The sequence below is a fragment of the Protopterus annectens genome, chromosome 12.part0, assembly GCF_019279795.1.
Source record: "Protopterus annectens isolate FY-2018-M chromosome 12.part0, PAN1.0, whole genome shotgun sequence".
NCBI lineage: Eukaryota > Metazoa > Chordata > Ceratodontiformes > Protopteridae > Protopterus > Protopterus annectens.
The window spans coordinates 370,063,689-370,076,322 of NC_056746.1; the positions used below are offsets into that span (position 1 = coordinate 370,063,689).

At 42.8% G+C, this 12,634-nt stretch overlaps 1 protein-coding gene across 1 annotated transcript in view; it reads right to left on the bottom strand.

Moving 5' to 3' along the window:
• GTF3C1 (general transcription factor IIIC subunit 1) overlaps positions 1–12,634 on the bottom strand; it is a gene marked incomplete in the record, with an annotated part of 1,808,906 nt that overhangs the window by 475,036 nt on the left and 1,321,236 nt on the right. Inside the window, 1 exon segment of the mRNA XM_044089472.1 lies at positions 2,300–2,472. Coding sequence (XP_043945407.1) covers positions 2,300–2,472 — 173 coding nt within the window.

Genomic DNA, 12,634 nt, shown 5'->3' on the forward strand with positions numbered 1-12,634 from the left:
TATCCTCTAACAGAGCAACCTCCTCCACTGCCACTGCTTTTCCAAGCTCTGCTATGTGCTATCCCCTAAGGGGAAGCATGCCCCTGCTTAGTGAATTATCCACAGCTTACAATGTGTAACCTGCAAACAGCAACATTGGCTTGCTAGGCTAAAGCTATGCAGGGTGGAACACCTATCACTCATGTGGTGGGCATGAGCCTCCCCCCATCCTGAAAGGGTGGACTGGCAAAATCCACTCAATCACATCCTCCTCCATCAGCTCCCATATAGGAGCATGACCTGCTATCTGAACTTGGTTACTTGTGATTTATTTTTTATTTAGGTCTTTATCTCTCTCTCTGTCATGGAAATGGCAGGTTTAGCCAGGTGTTCTTAACCTTTGGGACTCCAGATCTCCCTTTTTTGAGATTTTAAAAACTACAGTTTGCACTCCCCTGAATACAATATTCAAAACACATTTGTCTGTAGTTAGACAGTACCACTGCTGGTATCAAGTGGCTAATGTGCCTCCTATCTTTTGTATTGGCTGGATAAGGAGAGTAAGAGGGTTAAAGGGTTTAGGAAGGAGGATGTTGTTACACTCACAACTGTTCCCTACAGGAAGAAAGGACCTGTTGCCACCTCCCTCACCTTCATCTGTCTTTCTGCATCCTGTATCACACCCACATTTTATACCACGTACCAAACTCTCTCAACTGTAGTGAAATCTTAATTTGCTGGAGGAGGGTAACTTTCCCAATCTATGCTTGCACTCCCCCACAACTTTCCAACAGTTACCTGATGACATGCTTTACATAATGAAGAATGTAGGTTTAGCAAATGAGAACTCTAAAGGCTAGGGATGCCGAAGCATACATCTTTTTGCCATTTCTACAGCAACCTACCGTCATTATCATCTGGGAAAGTACTGCATCCTGGAGCAAATCTAGTTCCTTAGCAGATTCCAGGGACATCATACCAAGAAATGCAACAGGGGTATATTTGTGAGCAGCCTGAACTCTGTGAAACTGTTTGTCATTTAGTGGGTAAGGGGTTAGAAGTCAGACACTTAAGTAGCCTCAAAACACCCAGGAAGGCTTCCTAAACTAGAGTCAGTGATTTTTAGAATTTCATTTCCCATGCAACTTTCTTGGTCCACAGATACAATGATCACACAAATCAAATGACTTCATTAAGCCACCTTGCACAAACATTTAGAGTTAGTCAGGTGTGCAACTGCAACAGTTCTGAGAAACAGCTACTATGTTTTATTTGTATATTTTACCTTTAAATTCAATTAAAGCTGTAACATGAATGCTTGCCGTATTTGTTTGAAGCTAACTGAAAACAGAGCCAAAACCTGTGTGTTCAGAATCTTCCCACTTGATCTTTAACCTTTTCCATCTTAAACTTAGGAATATAGGTCTGCAGTCTGTCCTGGATTATTTTGGCAGAGACTAACTTGGACATCTAATTTCAAGTACCAAAAGTTTAAAATGTAAAATAAAAGTTCATAACACAGCAGTTCAATATGGATAAAACAATAAATGTATTTGATACAAAAAGCAAAACTGCAGTTAAAAGTGAGATAGAGTAAATGTTAGAGTGAAAAAGCCTTGTTCAATCCTACTCTGAGGTTCACTCATAACTTTCAATACAAAGTAATTTAGAGAGCTCCTAAAAGGATTAAAGTCTCACCAGCCCACAAATGGTGATACAATGTCTTCCTCATTAACAGACTAAATAAGTTATTCCCAATGTAAATGCACAGAGATTAATTTCACACAAGGAGCCACTGATCAGTCTTTTTGTAAAGTTTGAAAAAGAGATGCTAAAGTAATACACATTTAACTTTTACTGACTCCTTGACGCCTTGAAGATGCCTTAAAGTCATTCTAATGAAAATCTCACATAATCTATAGTAAACCAACCACAGACTCTTAGCATCTTTATTAACCAAGACACAGATTCATGTCACAGGACTGAAAAGCCTTTGCATTCTTTCATAATTTAGCAGACATCAGTCCAACAGCCAAAAAAAAAAAAACTCGAAGTGAATGGTATACTTTTTTGTGTACTGTTTTTGTTTCTAAAACACTTCACATTCTGTAGCTGTAATCAGTATCACCTGCCTCTGTTAAGGGTGAAATAACTGTGTTAAGCTTATGTGCTCAGTACTCTATGAAGAGATAAGTCTCCCCGAATGTGAAAGCATTTTATACAGTCATTTCAGCATGTCTTACGAACGTTTCAATAAAGTCTTAAAAATCAGAAGTAAAAACTCAATGAAAACTCACTTAGTTTTTAAGAAATTACTCACTTATAATAGCTCTGAGATAACTGGTAAGACATAGGAGCAAAAGGCAGAGCACGATTTTTTTTCACCGCCAGGGAAGCATTCCCTCTTCGTCGATTTACCAGGCAAAGTTTTTGCCACTCCTGAAAAGCCTCCATGAGTATGTCATCTCTGAACTCTCTATACAAGTGAAATGTCTGCAAGAAAAATACGGACGGCTGCAGTCAGCACTTCATTTTGTTCTAGACTAAAATACTAGCATCTACCATAAAAGTGAAGGAAAGTACATGCATCTATATCAGGACTCCTACACTGTCCCAGTGTTATCAGTGCTAAAAATTGCATCATACATGGTTGATAACGTACTAAAAATCAGTAACAACGGTTCAGCAAACTGCAAACTTGCCTATTAGATTAAACACAAAATGACAAAAGCTTCCAAGCCCACCACATTTGGAGTAACAGCGAAATAGTCATTGTAAAATGAGTAATGGTGCTACAGTAGTAAAGTACAGTTGTATAAGTTGCACTTACCTAAAATAGCAGACATACAGGTATACTGAGAAACTCCTCTATTCCAAATGCCTCTGAGTTTCACTTCAACTTGACCATTACTCCTTCAGATTGTGATGTACAAATACTGGTTCTTTAGTCTTAGATTTTATTTATTTATTTATATTTTGTTGACTGGTTTATTCCCACCAGGCCACTTTTTAGGGGGGGACCAGAGGTGGTATTCACACTGACTACAGAAAATCTGGCAAGGACTCCGGGGGAAACTTCCTCTGCTTGTTAGCATACTGGGACACTACTGATGATAGCACATTCTACTTTCTGTTTAAGGTGTGTAGGCGGCCCACGGAAACGTGAGGAAGTACGTCAAGTTCAAGTGACAAAAATGTAAGTATGGAAAAAGAAAAAAAAAATGTGTGTGGAGAAGGCTAAGCCTTTACATGACAGACAGCTAAACAAAACAGAAGAGAGGCAAAACCCAAGTAGAGAGAAGGGGAAGAACTGACAGGAAAGAAAAAATCCCATAGGGAAAAGGGTAAAAAAAAAAAGAGGAAAAGAAATTTTAAAGCATAATTGTGAAAGAGAACAAAAAAAGGTAAAGGATGAGATAGAAACATCATCAATATTATCAAGAAAATTAAAAGAAATAAGTATTTTAGAATGGTATGCTTCAGTGAGCATGTATATTATCATATTAGAAGATACCAGAATTCTGACAGAAGGAAGACTACAAACTAAAGTTCTATGAAGTGGAACAGTTATTTGGATATGGGAAAAGACAGGTATTCAGGAATAGGTTTATGTAAAGAAAGTATCAAAATCTTAGATTTCACAATAGTCGAATTAGGAAGAACAGTACTACATGCAAGATGAAAAAAAAGTTATGTACTTTGCATAACGTTCCATCTGAGTTGTTGCCTTTCATTTAGGATCTGAAATCGGAGCTCCTCCCCTACCTATACTGCTGTGCTCTCCCCATATCCCCTCATATCGAGTTTGCTGCACAAGCATATGCAGAATCTGAATCTTAATCAATATATATATATATATATATATATATATATATATATATATATATATCACAAGAAAGAAGGCAGAGGGAGCCATAAATGTGTAATTCAGGAGGTCAAAAAGGAAAGAAAACTATATACCAAATCTGCTTCAAACCAGTGACAAGTGGAGTACCACAGGGTTCAGTCCTGGGACCTCTCCTGTTTGGTATCTACTTCTCTGAAGTACAGGCTAACACAGAAGGCCTTTGGCTAACGAAGTTCGCAGATGACTGCAAACTAAGAGCCATAGTTGAGTCCCCAAATGATGTGGACATCCTACAGATGGGCCTCACTGAGACAGATGTCTGGTGTCAGAGCCATGGCCTCAAGCTCAATGCCAAAATGTGCATCGTCATCCTCTTTGGTAAAAACTCAGTCTGTACCCATGAACTACCACATAGGCAGCAGTCTACTTAATGCCGAATGTGTGATAAGAGACTTGGGGACCCAGGTGGACAGTAGTCTCCTTTGATAATAACATCACCACAGTAGTCAGGAAATCTTTTTACGTGGCACAACTCATCACAAAAGGGTTCTCATCTAGGAAAAAAAGAGATCATTGTTCCCCTCTACTCGACACTCATTAGACCCATTATAGAGTACAATGCCCCTTTTGGAATGTACCTCACAAGACATCTGCAGCAGCTGGAAATGCCACAGAAGTACCTCACAAAGAGGATTACTGGCCCCAAACAGATGCCGTACACTGACTGTCTCAAGAAACTTCAGCTTTACTCCGTAGCATATCGTCTATTGCGAGGTGATCTCTGCCTAACATATAAAGCTATGTCAAACCCCAAGCTGTTGGACATGCTACATCTAAAGAAATCCCAATCCTTCCGAGCTGCACACTCCAGGAACATAAACCTTGTCACCACAATAAACAGGACATGCTGGAGGGATAGATTCCTGTCCTAGAGACTTCCCATACTCTGGAACAAGCTACCCATCTATGTCAAGCAATGTTCCTCATTAGTACTCTTCAAGAAAAATCTTGCTAAGTGGATGGGAAATAGGAAATACACCCCGGGGATCACTTTGGTGGCTCTGCTCAACAGGGGCACAGGAAAATAACTTTCTTGGGTGGCGTAAACCAGGGAACATAGGCTTACTTAGGCCCTTGGGCCGATACCCTAGTACCTACCTATGAACATATCTGCTAGGTCCTACAAAAAAAGGTAGGGGGATGGAGGGAGGGAAGGTTGATGAACAAATGAAAGGGAACAACTCAGATGGAACGTTATAGTATGTGCATAACTTCTTTATCTGAAGTTGTTGCTTTCATTTGTTCTTTAACCTGTGGAACATAAAGAAAAACTTGTAGGCCCTCATGAAAGGATATTCTGGAACACAGCAGAAACAAAGGCTGCCTTGTTCCTGGGGATAATGTCCAACTTGTAATGAGATATAAAGGTATGAGGGTCTGACCATGTAGCAGCTGCACAAATCTCATCAATGGGACGTTTAGACCAAAAGGCTGAAGTGGACACAGACCTAGTGGAATGGGCTTTAATCCAACAAGGTAAAGAAATGCCCTTAGTAGAATAGGCAATGCAATGCAGCTAGGGATCTAGGTGGCCAGAGTCACCTTTTAAACTGGTTTTCCCAATTTGGTCCTCAAAAAGGAAATGAAAAGCTGATCAAACTTTCTGAAATGTTTTGTTCTGTCAAAGTAAAAACACAGCTGTCTATGTCCAGTATATGGTGTTGATACTCTCCTTTATTCTGGTAATTAGGAAAAAAGATAGTGAGATTAACAACCTGATTTATATTAGCCTCTGAAGCAACCTTGGACAGGAAGGAAGGACTGGTATGTAATGTAACTCTGTCCTTGTGAAAAATTAAATATGGTGGTTTACAAGATAGAGCCTGTAATTCAAATACTCTCTTAGCTGAAGAGATAACTACTAAGAAGATGGTCTTCCAGGACAGTTACTTTAAATCAACTTTAGCAGGAGGTTTGAAAGGAGGCAAAACTAGAGCTTACAAAACCAAGGTAAGGTCCCAAGGTAGAACGGGATCCTTAATAGGAGGGTGAAGAAGAAAGATACTGTTTAGAAAGGCCTTGCACAACTTAGATGAGGCCAAACAGAATTAATTTTCCCCACTGTGAAAGTTGAAAATGGCCGCCAATTGCACCTTAACAGTAGAGAAGCTATCTTCATTATGAAAAATGGATGCCAGAAAATCTTAGACAGCAGTAAAAGGAGCTATAAAGGGGTCCAGCTAGTATTGATAAGCCCAAATGGAGAAACTCTTCCATTGCTATTGTATATTTTCCTAGTGGACGGTTTGTGCGTTGCAATCAGAATCTTCCTAACTGGGGATGAAAGTCTGGGAGTTCTAGCAGTCACTGGAACTAAAGTAATCAAGCAGGCAATTTCAGTTTCAGAAGATCTGGGTGGAGGTGTTCCAATGGGTGGGACAGAAGATCTGGAGAGGGATCCAGAATCCATGGTGGACAAACCAGGTGAGACCAAATACTTGTTGAAGCCAAAAAGGAACAATGAGGATGAGAGACTGCACTTCAACCTCTGAGCTTTTTGCAGAAATTTGGGAATGAGTGGAAGAGGAGTACAGGCATACAGCAGACTGGGGGGACAAGCACGGACTACAGTGCATCTCGGCGACTGTCCCTGAGGAAGGATTAGGGCAAAGAACTAACTGCAGTTGGTGTTGGAAGGAGACACGAAGAGATCACAGCAAGGTTGACCCCATTTCTGTTCATATTTGCCACAGACATACTTAGAGACCACTTGTGAGGCACCAGAATGGTTCTGCTGAGCCTGTCCACCAGGATGTTTAACTTCCCCGGAATGTGCACTGCTACCAGAAAATGGTTGGAAGTGATCGCCAAACTGCCACAAACTTATGACCTCTCGATGCAAGGGCTTTGGAGTCCTTTTTATTTTTTTGTGAGGAACTTTGGGGTCTCTCCAATTGCTGCAGATGTCGGGTGAGATATACATCCCGGGGGGGCATGCTGTGGGCAATGTAGAAGGTCTTTCTAACCACTTTAGCAATGTGAGTGTCAAAAAAAAGGGCCCTGTGTCCACTGTCTCCCCCCCTGTTAATTCCTCATTTTAGCTCGTGTAGCACACAGCCGGGGACACCCGGTTTTTGTATCATTTTGACTAATTTCTAGGCATATCTGGGAGTCACCCAGGTTCCCAAATATAGCTGAAAAAGGCCTTATGATTTGTCCTTGAATCCATAGCAATTTTCTCTCAAAATTGGCCTTAGTTGATTTTATGAGTTTTTTACTAATAATGATCAGGGTGACTTTTTATTTTTTTGATTTTGTTCATATCATGTAATCTCCTCTCTCCTCTTAGTTTAAAGTTTGTCAGTCCACCAGACTGACCAGACTGGGCGGAAAGAGTCCTGATCCATGCAGTCCTGGAGGTGTTCATAGAAGGCATTTGTAAGGGCTTCCAGTTGTGGTTTTGTGGTTCCTCTGGCTCAGGGGCCTCTAGGATACCACACACCAGTCTTGAGTGTGTTGAAGTTTGCTTTCTTCACTCTCTTCTTTGTTTGTTTGGGGTTGGGGTGGGGGATGTTTGTTCAGTGAGATTAGTTTATGATCAGATCTGTGGGGATATACTTATACTCATTCTGTGACAATGAGATCTAGTATATTTTCCTCTCTACGTGGGAACAGTGACTACTGTTCCCATGCATTTAATTATGAACTCCAGGAGACGTTGGGCTAGAGTTGTTAGGGCTTAAGTAATGTTCTCTATTCTGTTTGGTGAGTGTAAAGCCACCAAATATGATGGTGTTTGAGGAGATACATTTATACCAGTGTCTTCAGGCTGGGTGTGGTGTGGGGTTCCTGAGTTTGAGAGGGTGGCCTGTAGCATTTGTAGCAGAGCAGTTTTGTTGGTTAGTTGCACCTGGATGATGGTTTTCGTTCATTGCCACCCACCTGGAAGTGTGGGTCTGGAGGTATGTATACTACCCTCCTGGTCCTCCTTTGGTGTGGTTTGGGGGGGTTTTGGGGCCGCAGGTAATGCTAATAGTGCCGGGTGAGTGCTGTGTGCTCTGCTCCTGGGTTCCTTGAACCAACAGACATCGATGTTCTCCATACTCCATACTGAGAAGAAAAAGCATCGGTGGTGCATTTTGCAACTTCTTGAGATTGGCAGCCATACCCTCTTCCCTTTCTTCCATTTTTGATTTCTAGGGTGGTAGGTTTAGGAAATTTGAGCCTGTCAAAAAAGAGCCTAGGCCAGTGGAAAGGCCTTAGCCAATATCCGCCCCAGGGGGTGTGTGTGCAAGCCGCCCTGCGTTGTCAAAGCGCGGCTCATCAGGCGTCATTAGCAGCAGACAGACTTTGGATGAGACAATGATTATTTCATTAAGACAATTCACCTCTTAATATAGCTGATCTGTTTGTGGCATCTTGGTGAAGGAAGGATACATGGGGGGAGGGGTAGGTGCCTGGGGTATACTCATTACTGCCTGGTATCCTCCTCTGTAGCTCCATGTCATCTCTTTCGCGTAGTCTGTCTCAAGATTGGCACCAGCATTCACATGACTTCAGCTGTATCATATGTGCCCTTTTGTACCCTGCTGTTAGCTGGGCTGAGTCTCTCCTTGTTCGATGCGTGGCGGATTCTAGCCCTGTTCAGCTAGCTGCCTGGTGACCCAGTCTGTGTCTGACTTCTAGGTGAGTGGACGGTGTGTGTGATGTTTTTGGGAGTATTGCTTGGGCTGTTTATGCTTTGCTGTGGGGTTTCTTGGTGTATGTGTGTTGGTGTTGGGGTGTCTGCTGTTGTTTGGGTTGTTGGTGTTGTGTGTGCTGCCTAGGTAAAATTTTTACTCCAAGCCTGTTTGCTTGTCTGTGGTATTATGTCTTTTGTTTGTGTTGTGTTTTTGTGTGTGGAGGTGTTTTATTATGTGAGGTGTGGTTTTGTGTGAGGCTGCCTGTGGTCTCCCTTAAGTCCCCAGTTGCAAGCCTTGTGTTTGGAGCTCAGCCTCCTCAGTGTCCAGTTTGAGAGAGCTACAAGTGGGAGTAAGAGTGTGGTGTTGGAGGAGGAGGAGAGGCATGTCAATGTACATGAGGCAGTTTCAACATTGCCTTGAGAGAGAACTGACACTGACCCTGGCGACATGAGATTGGACAACTGACTTGACAATAATAAAAACAAATATCACTAGTGATCCACAGAAGCGCTGAAGTTGCGTTATTAGGTGGAATTAGCTTCCAGGAAATAACAAGCAAACAAACAAACAAGCATATAAACAAAGCTAGATTCAGCAGGGATCTATCTAGTGCTAGAGCAAACAAGGATATGACTTTGTTCCTCCCTATTTGTTGTTTAACCAGTTCACTCACATGTTGTCTGTCTGAAATGCAATGGTTCCTGTAGGCAGAGAGGATTGAAGGGCTTGCAAAGCAAGAAGCACCACTCATCTCCAGGACGTTTATGTGCAAACTGGTCTCTAGAGGGTACCACGTTTTTTGGACTCTCTGCCCCACATAATGCTCCCCACACCCAAACTGGAAAGCGTCCGTGGTCACTGTGGCATTTTGGGGGAGGAAGGATGAACGGTTGACCCTGTTCGAGGTCCTCCAATTGGAGCCACCAGAGAAGAGACTGTATGCATGCTCGAGAGATTCTGATTGGTGATTCAGTGGGTACTAAAGAAAAGACCATGGACCGCTAAGGTCCACTGAAGTGTTCTCATAGGAAGGTGTGCTATTGGGACGAGAGTAATTGTGGCAGCCATGGACCCCAAGGCTCTTAGAACAAGACTTGCTGGAATATCCCAGATTTGCTTGATATGGATTCTTAAGGTAGAGATTGTCTGAAGGTAGAAGAGCTACAGAACGAGTGGTGTCCAGACAGGGTCTGATGAAATCTATTATCTGTACTTGTTGAAAGAGAGACATTTTGAAACTAATGGAGATGTCCAAGGTTGAGGCTAGTTGGAACAGTTAGTCTCTGGCTTGTAGAAGCCGATGCCTGATGGGAGCAGTTAGGAGCCAATTGCCCAAATAGGGAAACACATGAAATCCTTGCAGTCTCAGGTGAGCTGCCACTACTACCATGCATTTGGTGAACACCCTGGGAGCTGTGGTGAGACCAAAAGGGAGTACTCTGAACTAGTAGTGATTGGCTTTCAGACAGAAGCAGAGGAAGCTTCTGGAGCGTCTGTTCATCTTTATGTGATAGTACATGCCCTGAAGATCTATAGAGCACATCCAGTCATCTTTTTGCAAGAAGAACAAAACAGACTGAATCGTGACCATTCAGAACTTTGAATTGGCTACAGACTTGTTGAAGGTTATAATGTTCAAAATGGGCCTGAGGTCTGCTATTTTTTTGGGAACTAAAAAGAATCTGGAGTAGATGCCTAATCCAAGTTGGTCTAGGGGGACAATTTGGATGACTCTTTGTGAGCAGCTTTGAAATTTCTAAGGATGCAGCCTCCCTTTGACTCTTGGTTCTTGACTGGAGAGAGATTTTTAAAAAATGGTATGAAATAACCTCCAGATATAATTTTTAACACCCAATGATCGCTTGTGATGGCTTTCCAGGCTGTTGGGTGTAAAGACAAACATCCCCCAACTGCCTCCAGAGATGAATAGTCAGGGCAATCCTACAGGATTGTTGATTGGGCCTGTCCGAGAAGGTATCTCAAAAATCTTTGACTCATTGGACCTCCTTCTGCCATGAAGGCAGCATCTGCCACTAGAACCATTGCCCCCTCTGCCTCTGGAGGAAAGGTCTCCCTGTGAATCCTGGAAAGGACCTTGAGATCTTCAGAACCACAACTTTTTACTTCCACTCTGGTTCCTCGAAATGTTCTGCTGTGGGGTAGAAAGTGGATTCCGATGGCAGACACGGTCTTTCCATTTTTTTTATTTTGGGAGAGTGTGTCTTTGACAGCTGGACCAAACAGAAGCATTGTGGAGTTTGGGCAGATCAACAACCTTTTCGGAGAAGGATCTCCATGATGTCCCCAAAGCAGACATCTTCAGGTGGTGATCTAGGGGACCATTCTCCTTCATTAATTTCGCTTTCCTCAGTGAGGGACTCCAAAGGGCAATCCAAGTGCATCCTTTTGCACTGATGCTTCCTCGGTGGGGTGCTCTGGGGAGGTGTCAGAAAACTTGGGATGTTCCATACAGGAAGCAGTCTGGAAGTTTTTCTGAGTAGCCTGTCCCGCAGGTGACAGAACAGATACCCCAGGCATAAAATCTGCTGAGAGGAGCCCGGGTTCTGAAGAAAGAAGAATCGAGGCTCTTCTGGGTGAAGAGAGAACCCTCTCCACCATCTGAAATGCTGAGGGAACTTGAGATATCGATGGCAACCTCACTAGAGCTGCAGCTGTCAAAGGGGAAGCTCCATGAATCCTCACCACCCCCAGATCCGAGTGAGGAGTTCAAGTGCCAAAACCCCAAAGAGAAGAGACAGTGCCTAAAGCTGGCATCAACTTGTTGGACCAGATGCCGAAGCTACAGCTCTGAGAACCACTCTGCTCTGAAATGGTCGGAGCCAGGCAAGTCAGGGAAACCATCTCAGTTGAGTTAATAATACCTGTCGGCTCTGACATCTCGAATCCAGGTATCTTTGGGCCACATAACTCCAAACCCAGAGGTCGGATTGGAGAAGGAGATATCGGAGGAAAGACAGGGATGCGGTTCACAGATCCAGTGGGGGATGGAGTGGGCAAGATCTCCAGCTGGACTTGTGCCTTGAGAAACTTCTCCATTATACTGTCTACCTCTGCTTCAGACAGGCTGGCAGAAGACCTAACAGACGAAGCCACAGATGGTGGTCTGGAGACTGGTCTGGGAGTCTGTAGAATAGAAGACTGGCCTCAAGGCAACCAGCTTGGGAGAGAAACTGCAAGACCAGTGTTGAGGGGAAAACTGTATAATGACTGGAGCCGAGCTATTCGGATCCAAAGTTTTAGATAACTTCAGAGGCAGTTCCCCAGCTTGGTGGGATCTACTCAGGGAACGCTTGTATTCCTTGTGCTTCTTAGAGGGGGACTGAGCTCTTGAAGTGGAAGGTGAAGCAGAGGAAGGAAGGAGGGCTTTCAAAATAAGCTTGTTCTCCTGTCTATTAACTAACGTTGAAGTTAAAAAGAAGAAAGCTATTAAAATGAGATTCATGTGGTGCAAACATATATGAATGCAAAGATTATCTGGGGAGATTATCAACAGGTAAACTACCTGTTAAGGCTAACATGCCCTATAAAAGAAAACAAGAAAGTATATGCATTCACTGTAGGGAACTTGAAAAAACAGAACACGTTTTTTGAAAAGTATTAGAGAAAGATGTTATAGGAGGAAATATGTAAAAAAAAATAAAATGTTGAAAGGTCTGGAAAAGGTAGAGCATATAAACATGGATATACTGGAATATGGATATTACAAGAAGATAAAGTGAAGAAAATTGCTAGAACAGTGGTTCCCAAACTTTTTCGATTCTCGGCTCCCTTGCTGAATCCAGGTTTTCCCAAGGCGCCCGCGGTGTGCATATTTTAGGGGTTCCCAAAGTGTGCGCTGCGGTGCCCTGGGAAGCCGTGGCTTCCTCACAGGGGCGCCGCAAACTAATAAGCTTAGTTGCAAAATAAACTGCAAACAGTTCGTGGTTTATTTTGCAGTTAAGCTTATTAGTTTGCGGCAAGTGTGAGTGAATGCAGGAATGAATGAATGAATGAAGAAGTGTGTGTGTGTGTGTGTGTGTGTGTGTGTGTGTGTGAATGAATAAGAAAGTGGCTGTGTGTGTGTGTGAGATCGAAAGAGTGGGAGGAATGTATGAATAAGATCGGG